The sequence below is a fragment of the Somniosus microcephalus genome, chromosome 4 (genome assembly GCF_052327205.1).
Source record: "Somniosus microcephalus isolate GS21.2 chromosome 4, FLI_Smic_1.0, whole genome shotgun sequence".
Lineage (NCBI taxonomy): Eukaryota > Metazoa > Chordata > Chondrichthyes > Squaliformes > Somniosidae > Somniosus > Somniosus microcephalus.
This window is the reverse complement of record NC_140990.1, coordinates 279899259-279919868: the sequence shown is the minus strand read 5'-3', so window position 1 is coordinate 279919868 and position 20610 is coordinate 279899259. Positions and strand designations below refer to the sequence as shown.

Below are 20610 nucleotides of genomic sequence, written 5' to 3'. Positions count from 1 at the left end.
TTGTTGGAGGGGGTGACAGCTAGCATGGAGGTGCTCTTCCACTCATCTCGGAGGAAGAGGCCTGCCAAAGAAACCAAGGCTGTGTGGGCACAGCTGGCAAGGGATATAACCTCCAGATCTGTGTGCAGATTGGGAGACTGTTTCTGTGTATTGATGAAATGCCATCCCTGTTGGAAAGCATTAAGATGATTTGAAGCCAAAATGTTGGCATTATGCCATCTGTTCTTTCACCTTAGGTAGCTCCACATTGCAGGCACCACCACACTTGCGTTGTCAGGTTGGTGGCCTGAGTGAAAGGAGGCCAGAAAGTCATGTCCATTGTCAATGATGTCCTAGGATGGAGCTACGGACATGTGCCAACTTGGGCAACTTATGCAAATCTGACCATGATATGTTCATCCCTTGCATCCCGGGCAGCCGTGTGCTGTCGCTGCCCAATACACTGGCACTCTGGCCTCCTCCTCCTCATCTGAGGTCCATGCAGAAAGAAAACGAATGGTTCCCATGCTGCTTGTAGATGCCTCCTTTGGGGAAGCGCTCATTGCAAGCGGGGAGAGGGTCTTCCACGGAGGTCCCACAGTTGATGAAGTCCAGCTGCAGCACCTCCGAATTTGCAAGGCCTTCTAAAAGTGCTCAGAGACCTTTTAAAGCCAAGGTCTGGCACCTACAAGTAATCCTTGCTGCAATAAACGATGTCTTGTTAGACCTGCAGCAGTGAGGAGGCCACCCGCGAGTCAACCCGCCAGGTTTACCTAGTGTGGTTTAGGAGGTGCATGGATCACACCAAAAAGCTGGAAAAATCACGAGGGCCTCTCAAAATAGGCTTAGAGAAGCCCTTAACTAGCATTTAAGGATGTTAAATAGCACAATGGCCAGCTGGAGGCGGGAACGTTTCCTGACCTCCAAAATCGGCACTGTCAAAATCCCACGGAGGCAGGTTCCGAACCTGACCTCTTTGAATCTGATTTTCCCGCCTTTCCTGCCTCTGAACCCCCCTCCTCCGACGTCAGAAAATCACCCCATAGAGTACAAAAGCAAGGAAATTATGATGAACCTTGATAAAACACTGGTTCGGCCACAGCTGGAGTATTGTGTCCAATTCTGGGCACCGCACTTTAGGAAGGATATTAAGGTCTTAGAGAGGGTGCAGAAAAGATTTACAAGAATGCTTCCAAGGATGAGGGACTTCAGCTACATGGATAGACTGGAGAGGCTGGGGTTGTTCTTCTTAGAGCAGAGAAGGTTGAGAGGAAATTTGATAGAAGTATTCAAATCATGAGGGGTCTAGACAGAGTAGATAGAGAGAAACAGCTCGTATTGGCGGAAGGGTCGAAAACCAGAGGACACAGATTTAAGGTGATTGGCAGAAGAACCAAAGGCGACATGAGGGAAAACCTTTTTACGCAGCGAGTGGTTAGGATCTGGAATGCACTGCCTGAAAGGGTGGTGGAGGCAGATTCAATCATGGCTTTCAAATGGGAATTGGATAAGTACCTGAAGGAAAAACATTTGCAGGGCTATGGGGAAAGGGCAGCGGAGTGGGACTAGTTGAAGTGTTCTTGCAGAGAGCTGGCACGGGCTTGATGGGTCAAATGGCCTCCTGTGCTGTAACCATTCTATGATTCTATGTGGAGTTATCTCTACATGTTTATTTTAGAAAATGTGCATGTCAATTTGCATAAAAGTTTGCTTGACAATAAATTGCTTAGGAAATACAAGGGGTATTCTCCTGAGTAACTGCCCATTTTGGAGTGGATTTGGGCAGTATAAAGAGCAGAATAGTTTTTTTGAAGCTACCACCGCAAATTCACCCCCAAAAAGCTGCACCCCTCCCCCCCCCCCCCCCCCCCAAAAAAAGTCCCTTTTACGACCAACCAGAAGTGCCCGTGTAAATTGAGTCAAGGGTGTGGCCTGCTACCCATTTTCCTCCATTTCCGCCCCAAAGCCGTGCTAAAGAATTAACACCGCTATAAATGTCCGTGAGCTGGCTACAACATGGAGGAGGCCATTTTGTGTGCTCGTACTGAAGATTCGTGTTTCTTTGCTTAGGTTTCTTTAAAAAGATTTGTGTTATCAAGATTTTTGCTGCTGATGCCCCAGAGCTCTACTCAAAGTACTGCTTAGTACTCTGGATGGATTTCCCAATGGAAATGGCTTTGTTGTTGTGTTATGAAGAGGAATAGGATATGGTGCTGTAAAAACATGATGAACATACCACATTTTTATTCTTAGCCTTTTTTTTGTGTATAATCACACATTTTCCCCAAAAAGAAACTTCAGTCCAGATGAAGGGAAAGGGTTTGATGGGATATTGGAACAAGGTAGATAAATGTATCAGAACGATTTGCTCACATGGAGGGTTAATGTTGACACGAACTGGTTGGACCAAATGACCTGCTTCTGTGTTGTAACTTGTATGACATGCAAGAGGTCAGATTAGAGACTTTTATAGTCAGGCTTCACGAACGCATCTCTTCCCTATGTATTCATACCCTCTCACCAGGGTCTACAGACTAAGAAGGTCTTATTTAGTTTTCTATGAACATTAGCCCAGAAGGCTATTGGGGAAATATGTCAGCCGCTGACTGAAGACCCGCTGTCCATTTTCACCATGAGAATAGCATTGCTTGTAGCAGTCCAGGTCACCATTGCCTTAAACGTCTTTGCATCTGGTCGTTCCAAGCAAAATCAGGTGACCTGTGCCGCATTAGCCAGTCAACAGCTCACCGCTGCATCAGGTCATCAGGTAGGGCACTGATGCTCTCTTCGGGAGATCTGCACAATTTATTTCCTTCCCAATGGACCAGAGAAGCAGAGATAGAGAAAGCCATCCAGTTCTACAGGCGAGCTGGTTTTCCACAGGTGCAGGGTGCAATTGATGGCACTCATGTGCCACTCAAAGCTTTCTATGAAAATAACCACTCATTTATGAATAGAAAGGGCTTCCATTGCATCAATGGGAAGCTCGTGTGCGATGTTAATCACTTGATCCTCACATTGGCGAGCGTTCTGACCAGCCCACCACAAACCTGCATCCAGGCCACCAAGTCCAAAGCATTATTACCAGCAATATGGTGGAAAAGGAATTCATATATTTTCCAGATGTTTAATTAATGAATAATTCTAAGAGGAGCTAGAAAGCAAAAAACAGCAAATGTTGAAAAACTGAAACAAAAACAGAAAATACTGGAAGCACTCAGCAAATCAGGTGGCATCTCTGGAGAGAGCAGATGAGATAGTGGACCTGATTTTCCGATCGGAGGCTTCCTGCGTGCGGATGCCTCCGATCTAGGAAAAATCAACGCACTTACCTGCTGGCTCCGTAGGTCCCGAGACTTCCAATCGTGGGCCTCTCCTGGTGCGCGCACGCAGAAGCCCAGGTATCTCAGGGGCGCAGGCGGTTCACAAGCATCCCTCGGATCACATGGGCCATGGGGAACCAATCAAAGAAGGGAATCCCCCTTCACACTTTTGACAGATCTCTACGCCACAGATCTGTCAAAAGTATGAATGGGGATCACATTTAAAAACAGTTAAACATTAAATAAAAAAATTTTAAATCACGTATTTAAAATTAGTTAAAATGACATTAAATTAAATATTTTAAACAATAATTTAATATTTTGAAAAGAATAATTAAAGTTTTTTACGGGGCTAAAATAAACTTACCTATTTAAAAAGTATTTTAATAAAATTATAAATAAGTGGGAAAAAAAGTAAAAAAAAATTTTTTTAAACTCTTATGCTGGTAAAAGCAGGCCTTACGCTGAAACCGGCACTTGTGAGGCCCCTATGGGTGCCTCGTGCACACCCGTGGGGGTCGGAATATTCATCCCAACATGTCGGGTGTGGACACTTCTTTTGTAATAGAAGCCAACTTTGATCCTAAGTAATTTGAGTTTTATTTTAAACTTAAAGTCCTAGAAATTGGAACCTTTAGCACCGGCCATTTAGGCCGGTTTTGAAGAAAAAATGGCGGCCGCCTCACATCCGCACACTTCCAGCGCAGTATGCAGTGGCCGCCATATTGCGCAGGTCGGCAGCGCTACCGTTGCCTGCACTCGCCGCAGATATTTTAATGATCAAGAGCTTATCGTCGATCGGTGTGCAATGCCAAATTGACACGTTAAACGATTTTGGACGTTGCTGCCCCTCTTACCGCCCTCTCCAAAACATGCCCCTGCGTGCAGCTGGGAAAAAGTGGCAGAGATCTTTAGATCTCCGCCAAAGTCTTCAATAACTCTGCAGAGTATGTCCAGTCCAGTAAGATAGCTCATGGTGATTGCTGCAGAAACACATCAGCAGACTGAATGCCTGTTCTATACACGTTAGATGTCAGCACTCAACCGGAACAGGTTAGTGAGTTCTGGCATGTAATGTGTACAGTACAGCATATGGCATCGTTCCTCGAACTACTGCTCTCGTCGCATCCTGAGATCCACGCTCAACGCCATGCGGCGCCACATGAACACTCTCGACCTCTCTCTTCAGCAACACCGGCACACTCTATCTCAAAGCTGTCCAGGTCCACAGTTCCATTTCATCCTTCGACTCATCTGACGCTTCAACAAAAAACTTTTTTTCTTCCTCTCCGATGTCAAGGATCGCAAGCTTCATCAACTCTTGGATACCAACGCCCCTCCGGAACCCTCTTCCCCTTCACTTTCCTCTGACCCCCCTTCTCCCAATCTCACCCCCTGCCGCGTTTTTACTATCCCCTCTGACCTTCCACTCTCTGACCCCGAACGATCAGTCCTCAGCAAAGGCCTGAGCTTCATCCCCTTACGCCCCCACCTCAATGAATTTCGAGCTCGGCACGATGTTGAGCTCTTTTTCCGCCGCCTTCGTCTCCGTGCCCACTTCTTTGGCCAGGAGTCTTCCCCCCGCACAACTGACCCTTTCTCCCGCTTTCAGAATTCTCGTTCTACCTGGACCCCTCCCTCTGGCCTCTTCCCCTCTCTAGATCTTTTCATCGCTAACTGCCGCCGTGACATCGGCCGTCTCCATTTCTCTGCTCCCCTCACTCACTCCAGCCTACCTCCCTCTGAACTTGCAGCACTCCATTCTCTTAGATCCAACGCTGACATTGTCATTAAACCCGCTGACAAGGGTGGTGCTGTTGTTGTTTGGCGAACTGACCTCTACCTAGCGGAAGCTGAACGCCAACTCTCTGACACCTCCTCCTACCTCCACCTGGACCATGACCCCACTACCGAACATCAAACCACCGTTTCCAAGACTGTCACTGACCTCATCTCCTCTGGAGATCTTCCCCCCGCTGCCACCAACCTCATAGTTCCCCAGCCCCGCACAGCCCGCTTCTACCTCCTTCCCAAGATCCATAAACAGGACTGCCCTGGTAGACCCATCGTTTCAGCCTGTTCTTGCCCCACGGAACTTATCTCTTCCTATCGCGACTCTATCTTTTCTCCCCTTGTCCAGTCTCTTCCCACCTACATCCGCGACTCTTCGGACGCCCTCCGCCACTTTAACAGTTTCCTGGCCCCAACCGCTTCCTTTTCACCATGGACGTACAATCCCTCTACACCTCCATCCCCCACCAGGAAGGCCTGAGGGCGCTCCACTTCTTCCTTGAACAGAGGCCCGACCAGTCCCCATCCACCACCACCCTCCTCCGCCTGGCTGAACTTGTTCTCACATTGAACAACTTCTCCTTTTAACTCCACTCATTTCCTCCAAATCAAAGGTGTTGCCATGGGTACCTGCATGGGTCCTAGCTATGCCTCCCTTTTCGTGGGCTATGTGGAACAATCTTTGTTCCAGTCCTACTCGGGTCCCCTCCCTCACCTCTTTTTCCGATACATTGATGACTGTATCGGTGCCGTTTCCTGCTCTCGCCCCGAACTAGACAATTTCATTCACTTTGCCTCCAATTTCCACCCTTCCCTCACCTTCACATGGTCCATCTCTGACTCTTCCCTTCCCTTCCTCGACTTCTCCGTCTCCATCTCTGGGGATAGGTTATCGACCAATATTCACTACAAGCCCACTGACTCCCACAGCTACCTGGACTACACTTCCTCCCACCCCGCCTCCTGTAAGGACTTTATTCCATTCTCCCAGTTTCTCCGTCTCCGCCGCATCTGCTCTGATGATGCCACCTTCCACACCAGTGCTTCAGACATGTCCTCCTTTTTCCACAACCGAGGATTCCCCTCTACCGTGGTTGACACTGCCCTCGACCGTGTCAGTTCTATCTCCCGCACTTCTGCCCTCACCCCTGCCCCTCCCTCCCGGAACCACGATAGGGTTCCCCTTGTCCTCACCTTTCACCCCACCAGCCTCCACATTCAACGGATCATCCTCCGGCATTTCCGCTACCTCCAGCGTGATCCCACCATCAAACGTATCTTCCCCTCCCCTCCCCTTTCAGCATTCTGTAGGGACTGCTTCCTCCGAGACACCCTAGTCCACTCCTCTATCACCCCAAACAGCCCTTCCCCTTCGCCTGGCACCTTCCCGTGCAAGCGGAGGAGATGTAACACCTGCCCCTATACCTCCCCCCTTCCCACTGTCCAGGGCCCCAAACACCCCTTCCAGGTGAAACAGTGATTTACTTCTACTTCTCGCAATCTAGTATACTGTATTCGCTGCTCACAATGCGGTCTCCTCTACATTGGGGAGACCAAACGCAGATTGGGTGACCGCTTTGCGGAACACCTCCGTTCAGTCCGTAAGGGTGACCCCGAGCTTGCGGTCGCCTGTCCTTGGCCTCTTGTATTGTTCCACGGAAGCTCAACGTAAACTCGAGGAACAGCACCTCATCTTCCGATTAGGCACTTTGCAGCCTTCCGGACTCGATATCGAGTTCAACAATTTCAGATCATAACCTCGGCCCCCTTTAATTTTTTACCTGTAATTTTTCCACTCCTTCCTCTCCCCCCCCCCCCCCCCCCTTTCCTTTTGTTTCACTCTCCCACCTGGCACCTATCTCTTGCCCTGCCAGTACACTTCACACCTAATCTCAGCCTATTACCATCTCGTCTGGCTTCGAACACCTTTTATTGTCTCTTCTACTTCTTTTGTCTCTTTCACTTCTTTTGTCCGATCGCAGCCCTGCCTTCGATCTATTTTCTTTTCTTTCCAGTTTTGAAGAAGGGTTCGACCCGAAACGTCAACTCAAATTTCTCTCCATGGATGTTGTCTGACCTGCTGAGTTTTTCCAGCATTTTCTGTTGTTATTTCGGATTTCCAACATCTGCAGTATTTTGCTATCGTACTATGGTTACAAATAGTCTGGGGGACTTATACTACACCTAAAGGCCTGATCCATTAGTGACGCTTGCAGTTTTGTCAGTAAACTGGAAATGAAATGAAAGTAACAGGTGTGTGCTTACACATTTTCAATTAAAGAAGACCCAATTACCTTTTCCTGTTTCTGAAGGAATTTATACATCTGCATTTATTGTTATCAATATTCGGGTGTTCAGGGTATCCAGTAAACTTTTCGCATCTCTTGGTCCATTCAGGGAGGAATCATGGACCATCTGTGCCGGCTCTGACAACCAGTATTGGAAACAAATCTCCCAATTCCAGTACACACACCATTGCCCTTTCAAAATGCTTAATCGGGTACTTTGTAGAGAGTTATACTCCTAAAAAGTCTCACGGTGAAAAGCCTCTGTTTTAACAAAGCTTATTCACGATGTATGTGCTTTTATTTGTATTCTAGGGAGTAGAATGGGAAATATTGGTTACATTCTTTAAAATATGACAGATTAATCTATTTTTACACTTTGATTTATCTTGCATTCCCTCTCCGTCAACCGAGAAACATAACCAGAAACATTGCACTTCACTTTAAGAAATCGTGATTTCCTGAGAATGCCGCACAGTTAGATTAGACCCGACCTTCGGCCTTCTGCTGATTTTACCACCTGAAAGAACGCGTTGCACGGGAGGTTCTGCGTTGCGCTCATTTAAAATCAGCAGGCTGCATCAAAATATCAGTGCTGCCCACGCTCTTTTTACAGGCGGCCATTAGCCTTGACCCACAGTGATGCTGCCTGTTTTCAGGCTTAATCGAATTTCTAGGGCATATGGTCTATAAAATTGACCAAGAAATTTCCTTTAACAGATTGAAAGATTGCAAAACCTATCTCTTTGGAACAATTATATGATTAAAAGACAACTTCTGGAAGAAAAAAATCCTGCGGGCACTCAAAATGAAAGGATCTTATTTCATGGAACAGCACCAGATACATTAGATTCAATCAGTAATCTTGGATTTAACCGGAGCTATGCAGGAAGAAATGGTAAGGAACACTATTTCTTTATCAAAAGGGAAAAACTGTAAATGCTGAAAAGACAGGTTATGATATGTTGGTATGTACCCTTCCTACAGTCCTTTCTTCATTCTTTATTATTAAAGTATTTGTGGCTATTTTCTTGAAAATAAAACATTAGAAAAATGTTGAAAAAATATAATCTTAATTTTCTGTATAATAGACAAATTGGGGCCAATTTTCGTATGGCTACTGCTCCATTAATGCTGGAAAACGGGCCGATAGGTCCACCCAAGGCCCGCCTGACTTGATTTTCGAGCAGGCCTCAAAATGGGAGATCAGTGCTCCCGCCCAAAACAAGGCCACACTGCATGCTGCTTGCCTGAATACCGCAGCAACCTAAAATCAGCCCCATTGATCCAAACCTATTGGTAAAAAAATTATTAGATTTGGTGGAGGCAGGTCTTAAGGGTGCTTAATTTAGGGATAATCTAAGCAGATATGGTTCTAGTAGCTTTTCTTAAAAAGACGAATATTATGATGTCTGATGCATTCGGTATGTAAAATGAATTTCACAATTAAGCTAGTTTTTTTCTTTTGTAGCCACAGCATTCGGGAATGGCACCTATTTTGCCGTAGATGCAAATTATTCTGCTCAAGCAAGGCCTGATGCTAATGGATTTAAGTACATAGACCGTGCACGCGTACTTACTGGAGTCTATTGTCAAGGACAGAGAGGAATGGTCACTCCCCCTTCAAAAAGTCCAACAAATCCTACAGACTTGTATGACAGTGTCGTTGACAATGTATCGAATCCATCCATGTTCATCATTTTCAATGATATTCAAGCCTATCCAGAATACTTAATCACCTTTAAATAACAATCGTCTAAGATAGAAAATGCCACTTTATTTTAATTGCTTAATATGTCCACTTTATACCCATGTAACTAAATTAAAATTGAAATTCAACTTTCTGAAACTCTTTCAGGCCATGCCGTAGAATTTCCATGCTGAAATCATAATTTTTAATTTGGGTAAATCAATCTCAATAGCCATTGAAAGGGCTGGATGGCAGCGCTGGCACACTCTTGTTTCATATCTAAACATCAGATTCAAATCCCGATCAGACTAGGGTGACCTCTCTTTACTATTTGTAGGTATCTAATGTGAAATGAGCTTGGGCAGTCTCGAGCCAGTTCATAATGGGCACGGGCCCTCAGAATGAACTGCTGATAGATTGGTACTAGATTGGCAGGCAAAGGCCGTAAGGACATTTTTCATGGTATGGCAATTAGAAAAGTTTACACTGGTGTAATCAGATATGCCAGTCTGATTACTTGTGCATTTTTTCCATTGTTTACTGACTGCTCCCAGACAGAACTCTAGTGACAGCATTCTTGCCACCGCCAGCTGCCAAGCTCATAAACAACCACACTACATAGCTGTCCTGAATTTAGAAGAGGAAGAGGAACTATGTTCTCTGACCCTGACTGCCACTTAGAGTGTGAAACTGGCTACTGAGGTCCTAAATAAACAATCCCCTTAGCTTTCTTGAACCCCAGAGCGAGAGTCTTTGAAAATTGAAACTCCAGATCTCATTAGCAAAACTGGGATCTGCTCCTGTGCAGATCGCTGTGGGATTCCCGCTCGTTTCTTGGTGACCTGTAGATTCCCAAAACATCTTGCATCCCTGCACTGATGTTGGGGCAACACGGCTGCAAATTCTCCGCAATTCCACATGTACAGATTCTCAAAAGAAAGCTCATGCATCCCCTGTAAGGTATAAATTAGTAGGACTCACAGGAAACTGCTGTCTAACCCTAGCTCTTCCTGCCTCTTGTTAATGCTCGCCTGCTGCCATTGCCTCTTGGTCCTGCTCCTTTGTGCTAAGAGCATCACCAGGTGAACCCTCTCGACTCTATCTGGTCACCAGCGATGGATGTATTTGTCCTGGTACTTGCGAGTGTGGAGTGCTTGACAGTTACTGTTCTGTTAGGGCAGATTCATGCTCATTTCTGATTTTAGCTTCTTCATCTTGGGAGCCCCTTACACAGAGAGAAAGCAAACATGTGTTAAGGTGGGTAATGTTGTAAATGGATAAGCATGCAGTAGTAAGGCCAATAGAATCCCATGTTGCTGATGGGCAGATGTGCCTGCCCATTGCTCTAATTTGAAGATGCTTCAATCAGGGCACCAATGGGACAGTAGAGATCAGAAAGTCTAATGTAGGTGATTGCTGCTGGATTCCCACTGGCTTCGGGCTTCATTATATATTCCAGGCCTGGAGGAGGCATCTGAGCTTCAATTGATTTTCAATTATTCTAAAAATAAAAATTGCTGAATGTTTATTATATTAAATTCTTTAAATGTCATTGATTACTTACAAATATTCAAATGAACCTCTGAAAGAAAGTTAAATTCTTCTTACTCATAATTCTTATTCATGACTGTCACTCAGAAAATCAAAAATGTAATTTTACATTTTTCTTTGGATTAAAAAAGTGTGTAATTGTTTAAAGGTTTATGTCTTACTTGTATGAAACATTTTTAACAGATTAATATACCTACTTGGTAGATCCTAATGAGTAGAAATAAAACAGAACTGGTGAGAGGTTTAATCTTACTGTCGTATTTAAATGCATGCCTTTCTGTTTTTAATTCAATATAGTTTTCAAGAAACTCAAAACATTAAAACAGTGCAAAGATAATTATGTGTCAAACAGAACGATTGTATCAAACATTACACACAGATCATTCACAGTTCAGGGTTAATAAATCACCTGCAGTTTCACTGACAACAGAGACCTTTCTCGACAATACTGATCTCAATTATTCTGGGACTGCCCGAGGCTTCATTGAACCTGTTTTTAGCCCCGATTTTGTCAAGGGGCGAGCGTGGGGCCTGCATGAGGCTACCATTTTTCAGAACAAAAGCACATACATGTCTGGCATCTGGACTTCTCCCACAGAGCATGAGAGATGTACGTAGGAGGCAGCACCTGCGACCCCGTCCCTGAACAAGGCTTTCATGAGAGTAGGGACACCTCAGTCCCATGAGCCTTTTGTACTACAGGAGCAGTCAACTACTCACAATACTGGCTTTCATGTTGCACCCAAGAGGAGTACTAGAATAGAAGGAGAAAAGGCATGTTTACACAACAAAGGGAAGCATGATAGAAAGAAAAGAAAGAATTGCATTTATATAGTGCCTTTCACAACCTCAGGATGTCCCAAAGCACTTTCCAGCCAATGAATATTTTTGAAGTGTAATCACTGTTGTGAGAATGGATGGCTTATGTTCACTTTTTAGTTCATTGTAAATAAGAACGTGAACTTACTTTGTGCTCTATTATTCATGGAGGTTATGGTCATACAGGAAAGGGTGTTCACTTAGTCACTCAGATTATTTAGACTTGCATGGTCATGTAGAACCAAAAGAGATTTGTACAATGTAAAGTAGATGGGTACTGGTTTGGTCTCTGTGCCTCTTTGGTGAAGGGCATTCTTTACATGCAAAGCTCCTGAGATTTAAATGATTTTTGTGATCTGTAAATTCCCTGGGAGACTACTTCACTCTCCTACATCCTGTGCTGCTGATTCACCTCTATGATAATTACAAACAAGGGAAATTCATTGGAAATTCCATGCCTGGTAACAGAGACATCGGTGGAGTACAAAGTAAGAAGACAAAGACCATCCTCTTTGTGTGATTTACATTAACTGCCTAGCTGTTGAACACTTAAAACATGAACAAGTTTGATTGGGTTAAGACTGAAGATGGGGAGTGAGGTTTGCCGTTGGCTGCCCCAATGAGACTGTGTCTTTTTGTAGAGGCATTTGGGTAACTCTTGTATCAGTATATTGAAATACAGTGGATCCTATCTGGTGGTAGATAAGGACAAGGGGAAAATGAACGTTGTCGATGGCTAGAGTTTATATTTATATTGTGCAAAGGGCTGGTTTTGAGGAATATGGGCTTAATTATATAAGCGGAATACTACACAAACTAAGAATTAGTAAAATGTGATAAGATTTTCAAAAATAATTACCATGCCATGTATCTCCACTGCCTTCCTCCCTCAGCCTCTACACCAAGCGACTTCTCATCCTTGTTGATTTCATCCTCCATCCCAACTCCTCATGCTCTCTCTCCTCTGAGCTCACTGCCCTCCTATCCTCCCTTAATCTCTTCCTCCATATAAACTCCCCTACCCATATTCATGGCCACCTCCTCGACCTTGCCATCTCATGTGGCCTCTCTACTCCCATCATGTCAAGCACAAATAAGGCCATCTCTGATCACTTCCTTGTATCCTGCTCCACTCACATCCCCCTTCCCCCTCCCACTTCCTTCTGTGTCCACCTGTGGAAAAACTCTCCCCCAAGTCACTGACAATGGCACTTTCAAATACCCAACTGTCTACTTTGGCCCTCCATTCACCATGACATTACTGCAGCTACCAATCTGCTCAATCACACCCTCGCCTTTGATGCCTTTGTCCCCACTAACAACACTACTCTCTCTCACCTTGGTTATTCCCTATGGTACGGCCCTCATCTCCACTCCCTTAAATCCAAGGGACACAGACTTGAACGGTAATGGTGGACAACTGGTTTAGCCATTCATCACCAGACCTGGCTGGACCGTATAAAGCACTACTGGGTCCTGCTCTCCTCTGCCAAAACTGCTCACTATCCCAGGATCATCCTGGACGGCAAAGATAACCCCTGGCTTCTCTTCACTACGAACCATCTTCTTAAGCTCCTCTCCCCTGCCTCCTCCACCCTCATCTATGACAAGTGCAAGCTCATGGTCTTCTTTGTCACTATGATCAAGACCATCCGTTCAGCTGTCTCTGCCACTTCCCTCCATTCCTCTACCCCACCCCACCAAGCCAAACTTCCACTAAAGTTCCCTTTCTCTAATTTCCCTCCTATCTTCCTTCATGATCTCTCCGAGCTCATCTTGTCCATGAGACCCACCTCCTGCTCTCTGACCCTATTCCCAACAAACTGCTGATCACCTGACTTCCCTTCCTGGCTCCCATGTTAGCTGATATTGTTAACGGTTCCCTCTCCTCAGCTACTGTCCCCCTCCCCTTCAAATCTGCTGTCATCGCCCCTCCTCAAAAAACCCTCCCTTTACCCTTATGTCCTTACAAACTAGCGCCCATCTCCAATCTCCCTTTTCTCTCCAAAGTCCTTGAATGTGTTGTTATCTCCCAAATCTGTGCCCACCTTCCCTGCAACTCCATGTTTGAATCCCTCCAATCAGGTTTCCGTCCCTGCCACAACACTAAAATGACCCTTATCAAAGTCACAAATGACATCCTGTGTGACTGTGACCATGGCAAACTATCCCTCCTCATCCTTCTCAACTTGTCTGCAGCCTTTGACACGGTTGACCACACCATCCTACTCCAACGCCTCTCCTCTGTCATCCAGCTGGGTGGGACTGCCCTCGCATGGTTCCATTCTTATCTACCCAGTCGTAGCCAGAGAATCATCTGCAATGGATTCTTTTCCCACTGCCACACTGTTACCTTTGGAGCCCCCCAAGGATCTATCCTTGGACACCTCCTACTTTTCACCTACTTACTGCCCCTCGGTGAAATCATTTGAAAACACGTCAGATTCCACATATACGCTGCAACACCCAGCTGTACCTCATCATAATCTCTCTCGACCCTTTCACTGTCTCCCATTTGTCAAACTGCTTGTCCAACATCCAGTCCTGGATGAGCAGAAATTTCCACCAACTAAATATTGGTAAGACCAAAGTAATTGTCTTCGGTCCCCGCCACAAACTCACTTCTCTAGCTACCTACTCTATCCCTCTCCCTGATCACTGTCTGAGGCTGAACCAGACTGTTTGCAACTTTGCTGTCCTGTTTGACCCGGAGATGAGCTTCCGACCACATATCCGTGACTGCCTATTTCCACCTCCGTAACATTGCCCGTCTCCGCCCTGCCTCAGCTCATCTGCTGCTGAAACCGTCATCCATGTCTTTGCCTCCTCTAGACTTGATTATGCCAACCATCTTCCACCCTCCATAAACTTGAGCTCATCCAAAACTCTGCTGCCCATATCTTAACGTGCACCAAGTCCTGTTCACCCATCACCCCAGTGCTCGCTGACCTACATTAGGTCCCTGTCCTGCAACACCGCGATTTTTAAAGTGCTTATCCAAATCTCTCCATGGCCTCACTCCTCCCTATCTCTTAACGTCCTACAGCCCGACAACCTTCCGAGATCTCTACACTACTTCAATTCTGGACTCTTACACATCCCTGATTTTAATCGCTCTACCACTGGCGGCCGTGCCTTCAGCTGCCTGGACCCTACGCTCTGGAATTCCCTCCCTCTCCACCTCTCTACCCTCCTTTATGACACTCCTTAAAACCTACCTCTTTGGCCAAGCTTTTGGTCACCTGTCCCACTATCTCCTTATGTGGCTTGGTGTCACATTATATAAATGCAAGTTTTTATTTGGTCTTAAACATGAACTCCCTACTTCAGCACAACTTGGCCATTAGTGAAGTCTTGTTCAACCGGAGATGAAAGTGAAACCAATGGGACAATATTGTAGCGACTGGCAAGTTTTCATTCGCTTGTGGAAGATGGCGGCAGAAGCTGCTTATCCGTATCCTCTATTAATTGAGGGCGACTGGAGTCCAGACATCGCTAAACTTTTGAAAACAAAACTGCAGATTTATTTCCAAAGTAGAAAGAAATCTAACGGCGGAGACTGCATCGTGGAATATGAAGATCTCTCCAAAAACCAAGCAGTGGTGCGGTTTGCCAGTGAGCAAAGTGCGTGAGTTTCTTTAATCATTTACAGTTCACACTTTCAGACACAACTCGTTAAAATTCATAGTTACACAAAGTCAAATCCAACTTTTATATTAGAAACTCACTTGTAACAGGCTGTCCTCGATTGGGAAAAGTTTCACTGCTCTGGACGTTATGAAGTAGTTTGGTGACCAGATCAATAGCAATCAAACAAATAAATGTTTTTTTATGGCTGCCAAGATGCACTGCAACAACTCGCCAAGACTTCTTCGGCAGCACCTCCCAAATCCGCGACCTCTTCCACCTAGAAGGACAAGGGCAGCAGGCGCATGGGAACACCACCACCTCCAAGTTCCCCTCCAAGTCACAAACCATCCTGACTTAAAAGTATATCACCGACCCTTCATCGTCGCTGGGTCAAAATCCTGGAACTCCCTCCCTAACAGCACCGTGGGAGTACCTTCACCACACGGACTGCAGCAGTTCAAGAAGGCGGCTCACCACCACCTTCTCAAGAGCAATTAGGAATGGGAAATAAATGCTGGCCTTGCCAGAGACGCCCAGGTCCCATAAGAAAATTTTTAAAAAATTAAATAAATAGTAATGAAACAAAGTAATTAAACATATGGTAATTCTAGCAATCAGGGGAAAGGGGGGGAAGGGAGGTGGGAAAGGGGAGCAGAGGGGGAAAGGGAAGGGGTGAAGGAAAGGGGAGGGGGAAGTGGGGGGGGAAGGAGTAAAGGGGTAGGGGAAGGGGAAAATGTGGAGAGGGAAGGGGAATGAGGTGGGGAGGGGAATGGGAGTGAGTAAGGGGGAGGGGGAAAGGGGAGGGAGTGGGGGAAAAGGGGGAGGGAAAGGGGAGGGTGTGGGGGAAAGGAGTGAAGGCGGGAGGGGAGAGGAGTGAAGGCGGGAGGGGAAAGGGGAGGGGAAAGGCGTGAGGGGGAAGAGGGGAGGGGGGAGGAAGGGAATGGGGAGGAGGTGAGAGGGAAGGGCAGGAGAAGGGGATTGAAAAGATGAAGCCGTTTTGTTAACATCTCTATAACTTTCAATTCCAACTTCTCAATATATATATTGATCCATTTTAAATGTGTTAATTGTGTCAAAAGAACTTCCCTGCAAAATGAAAAATACTGTAGGTGCTGTAAGTCTGAAACACAAACACAACTGAAACAGCTGGAAACATACAGCAGGTCAGTCAGCACTTGGGGAGAAGGGTTTTGAAGAGGGGTCTACACTCAAAACAGACACTTATATTTGCACCACAACTACTGATTGATTTACTGTGTGTTTCTAACATTTTCTGTCTTTATGAACATAAGAAATAGGAGCAAGAGTCGACCATTCAGCCCCTCGAGCCTGCTCCGCCATTCAACAAGATCATGGCTGATCTGATCTTGGTCTCAACTCCACTTTCCTGCCTGTTCCCCATAACCCTTGACTCCCCTGTAGCTCAAATATCTGTCTACCTGCGCCTTGAATATATTCAATGACTCAGCCTCCTCAGCCCTCTGGGGTAGAGAATTCCAAGGATTCATGACCTCAGAAGAAATTGCTCCTCATCTCGGTCCTAAATGGGCAACCCCTTATCGTGAAAATATGCCCCCGAGTTCTAGATTCACCCACGAGGGGAAACATCCTTTACCTTCTCTGTGAGTCTGTTCCATATGTCTAGTAGGGATTGATAGGCATTAGTTACGAGGAGAGGCTGGAGAAACAGGAGCTCTTTTCACTCGAGTAGAGAAAATTTAAGAGGCGATCCCGTGGAGGTGTGCAAAATTGTGAAGGGCTTTGATAAGGTAAATAAGGAAAGTTTATTTCCACTGGTGGTTGAAAAGGTAACTAGAGGGTATCAATACAAGATCATCACCAAAAGAATCAAGGGAGTGATTAGGAGAATTTATTTACACAGATTTTTAGGACAAAAGAAATTCCCAATTAAAAACAATAATAGAAGCAGAATCCATAATTGTTTTTAAAGTAAAGTGGATAAATAGTTGAGAAAGAAAATGTAAGTTGTAGGGGAAAAATTCGTCTCGGGCCAATTTCGAGCTTGGCCAACTGGGAGGTCCTAGCCCGGCTCCAAATTTTGCCTCGGGCCTCATTAACATTTCATGCACCGGCTCAACAGACAGCTCGAGCATTGAAGATGTCAAATGTCCAGCCGCATGCCTTACCAGCAGCGGCCTCAAGGTGAGCCCCGGGAGGGGGTTGGAGCAGGCTGGCTCCACGGGAAGGTTTTTTAAAATTTAAATTTGGGGAAACTTACCCGTCATGGGCAGCCGCAGGGGCTGCTGAAGAATTCTGAGCAGGAGGGACCTGGCCCTTGCTCTGTCTATTGGAAATATATTTTCCAGAGAGGTCCTTCAACAGGCGCTAAGCCTCTAATTAACATAGTATATCAAAAGGAAAAGACTGGTGAAAACCAAAGTTGGTCCATTGCAGTCAGATACGGGGGAATATATAATGGGAAATAAGGAAATGGCAGATCAACTAAATGCATACTTTGGGTCAGTCTTTACGAAGGAAGACACAAAAAACCTCCCTGGGATATCGGGAAAAATAGGGACATTGGCAAAGGAGGAACTGACGCAAATCAATATCTCTAAGGATATGGTGTTAAGGAAGCTAAAGGGATTGAAGGTGGACAAATCCCCAGGGCCTGATAACATGCATCCTAGGGTACTGAAGGAGGTGGCCCTAGAGATAGCGGATGCACTAAGGATGATTTTTCAGAATTCATTAGACTCGGGAACAGTGCCCATGGATTGGAGGGTAGCTAACGTTACCCCACTATTCAAAAAGGGGGGTAGGGAAAAAGCAGGTAATTACAGACCTGTAAGCCTTACATCAGTTGTGGGCAAAATGCTGGAGTCCATCATTAAGGATGAAATAGCGGAGCACTTAGCAAATGGGGACAGGATAGGACAGAGTCAACATGGATTTACAAAGGGTAAATCGTGCTTGACTAATCTATTGGAATTTTTTGAGGGAGTAACTGGTAGAATAGATGGGGGAGAGCCAGTAGATGTGGTGTACCTGGACTTCCAAAAGGCCTTCGATAAGGTCCCACATAAAAGATTAGCATGGAAAATTGAGGCTCATGGGATAAAGGGGAAAGTATTGGCGTGGATAGGGAACTGGCTGTCAGATAGAAAACAGAGAGTTGGAATAAACGGCTCATTTTCTGAATGGCAGGCAGTAACAAGTGGGGTACCACAGGGATCTGTCCTGGGCCCCCAGCTGTTCACAATTTACATTAATGACCTGGATCAGGGAGTCGGATGCAGCATTTCCAAATTTGCAGACGACACTAAACTAGGAGGGGGGGTGGGCTCAGAGGAAGAGACCAGGAAGCTCCAGAGCGATTTGGACAGACTGGGCGATTGGGCGGATAAATGGCAGATGCACTATAATGTGGACAAGTGCGAAGTTATCCACCTTGGGTGCAGGAACGGGAGGGCAAATTATTATTTAAATGGCAATAGATTGGGAGAGGGGGAAGTACAGAGAGACCTGGGTGTTCTTGTACACCAGTCACTGAAGGCGAGCATGCAGGTGCAACAGGCGGTCAAGAAGGCAAACGGTATGCTGGCCTTCATAGCAAAAGGGTTAGAATACAGGAACAGGGATACCTTGCTGCAGCTGTACAGGGCACTGGTGAGACCACACCTCGAGTACTGTGTACAGTTTTGGTCGCCTCATCTGAGGAAGGATGTTCTTGCCATGGAGGGGGTGCAGCGGCGATTCACCAGGCTGATACCAGGAATGGCGGGAATGACCTATGAGGAGAGACTATGTAGTTTAGGGATGTACACACTGGAGTTTAGAAGATTGAGAGGGGACCTCATAGAAGTGTATAAAATTCTGACAGGTCTAGACAGACTGGATGCAGAAGGAATGTTTCCCTTGGCGGGTGAGAACAGAACTAGAGGACATAATTTAAGGATAAGGGCTAAACCATTTAGGACAGAGATGAGGGGGAATTTCTTCACTCAGAGAGTGGTGAACCTGTGGAACTCATTGCCACAGAGGGCAGTGTACGCCAGCTCATTAAATATATTTAAGAGGGAATTAGATATATTTCTACGGGCAAAAGGGGTTAAGGGTTACGGAGAGAAGGCGGGGACGGGATACTGAATTAAAGGATCAGCCATGATCTCATTGAATGGCGGAGCAGGCACGAAGGGCCGAATGGCCTACTCCTGCTCCTATCTTCTATGTATCTATGTATCTATGTATGCAAGGGGCCTGACGCCTGTTTCAGGTGGCTCCCGGGAGTGGCCCGGGAACTTAGCAGTGGCCAGAACGCATACGCAGATCTTTTAAGTTTTACTTTTTCATGTTAACAAAGAACTGATAGAACAATCAAATCCAGTATCTAAAACATCTTTGGAATTCTCTACCCCAGAGGGCTGTGGATGCTCATTTGATGAGTGACTATATTAAAGACTGAGATTGATAGATTTTTGGGCACCAAGGGATATGGGGATCAGGCGGGAAAGTGGAGTTGAGGTAGAAGATCAGCCATGATCTTATTGTGGCGGAGCAGGCTCGAGAGGCCGTATGTCCTACTCCTGCTCCTATTTCTTCTGTTCTTATAAGATGGCTATAATTGCTAAGCAGTGATTGAAACCATCTCCAATATTACACAGGAATTGGATATTAGGGCCGATTCCACATTACTGCACTCGGAGCAGGCCCTTGCTAGCAGCAGATGTGGCCCACAGAATTGGGAGGATACTGATTCTAAACTCCTGGGCCTAGAAATTCAGTTGCGTTCGCCAGCCGTTAACGCCATAAGAGGGGTAGATTTCCAGCGCTAGGCACTTAGCGCCCGGGCGCAGGCCGATCTGCGCCTACGCCCAACTTCAGTTGACATTTAGCGCCGGCGCAAAGTGTTTGCGCCCGCTCAGCTGCGCGTGCAGCTTATGACGTCATTTCGTCGTGCAACGCTGTTTGTGCGCCCCAAACCGGAAATTCAGTGGCGCCCGCCCAATGTGGGCGTGGCGCTGTTAAGAACTGTGAAGTGGAACGCAGCAGAGGCCCTGCGGGCCTCGGGGAGCGCTAATTAAAGGGCACTTACACTGTACTATAAAGGCCAGCCATTTTGCTGCAATGACTTTAGTGCTTTGGATTTCTGGACAGAGACCAAGGAACAGACCTTACTGATTTGGGACAACATAGGAGAGGTATTTTTGGCTTCTGGCCAGAGCTTTGAAATTTGACTCATTGTGATTTCACTGTTTGCAAGTTTATTATGGGGGCTGCATGGGGTTCCAACCCTCAGTTCCAGCATTATGTGCGAAGGGCTCGCAGACGCTGTGTGAGAGGGCCAGCCATGCCTAGACGCAGAGGGGCCCTCAGGCGTCAGCAACGTAGGCCTTACCCACTCAGGGAATACCAGCAGCAGATGTCCTATCTCACCATGACTGCCGCGCATTGTGTTAAGAGGCTGCGCTTCAGAAGGGAGGTGGTTGCAGAGATCTGCCAGCTGCTTCACAGAGATCTGCGTCCACAGCTGATGTGCAGGACGTCTCTGTCGGTGGAAGTGAAGGTCACGGTGGCTCTG

The 20610-nt window shown here is 46.2% G+C and overlaps 1 protein-coding gene across 1 annotated transcript in view; it reads left to right on the top strand.

Annotated features, from left to right (window-relative positions):
• The window catches only part of LOC147120503 (protein mono-ADP-ribosyltransferase PARP14-like), a 163956-nt gene extending 153000 nt beyond the window's left edge, over window positions 1-10956 (top strand). The window contains exons 16-17 of the mRNA XM_085986519.1: window positions 8099-8276; window positions 8850-10956. Of these exons, the coding sequence (XP_085842645.1) occupies window positions 8099-8276; window positions 8850-9127 (456 nt within the window). The 3' untranslated portion in view covers window positions 9128-10956. The remainder of the gene's footprint in view (window positions 1-8098; window positions 8277-8849) is intronic.
• Window positions 10957-20610: the final 9654 nt, after the last annotated feature.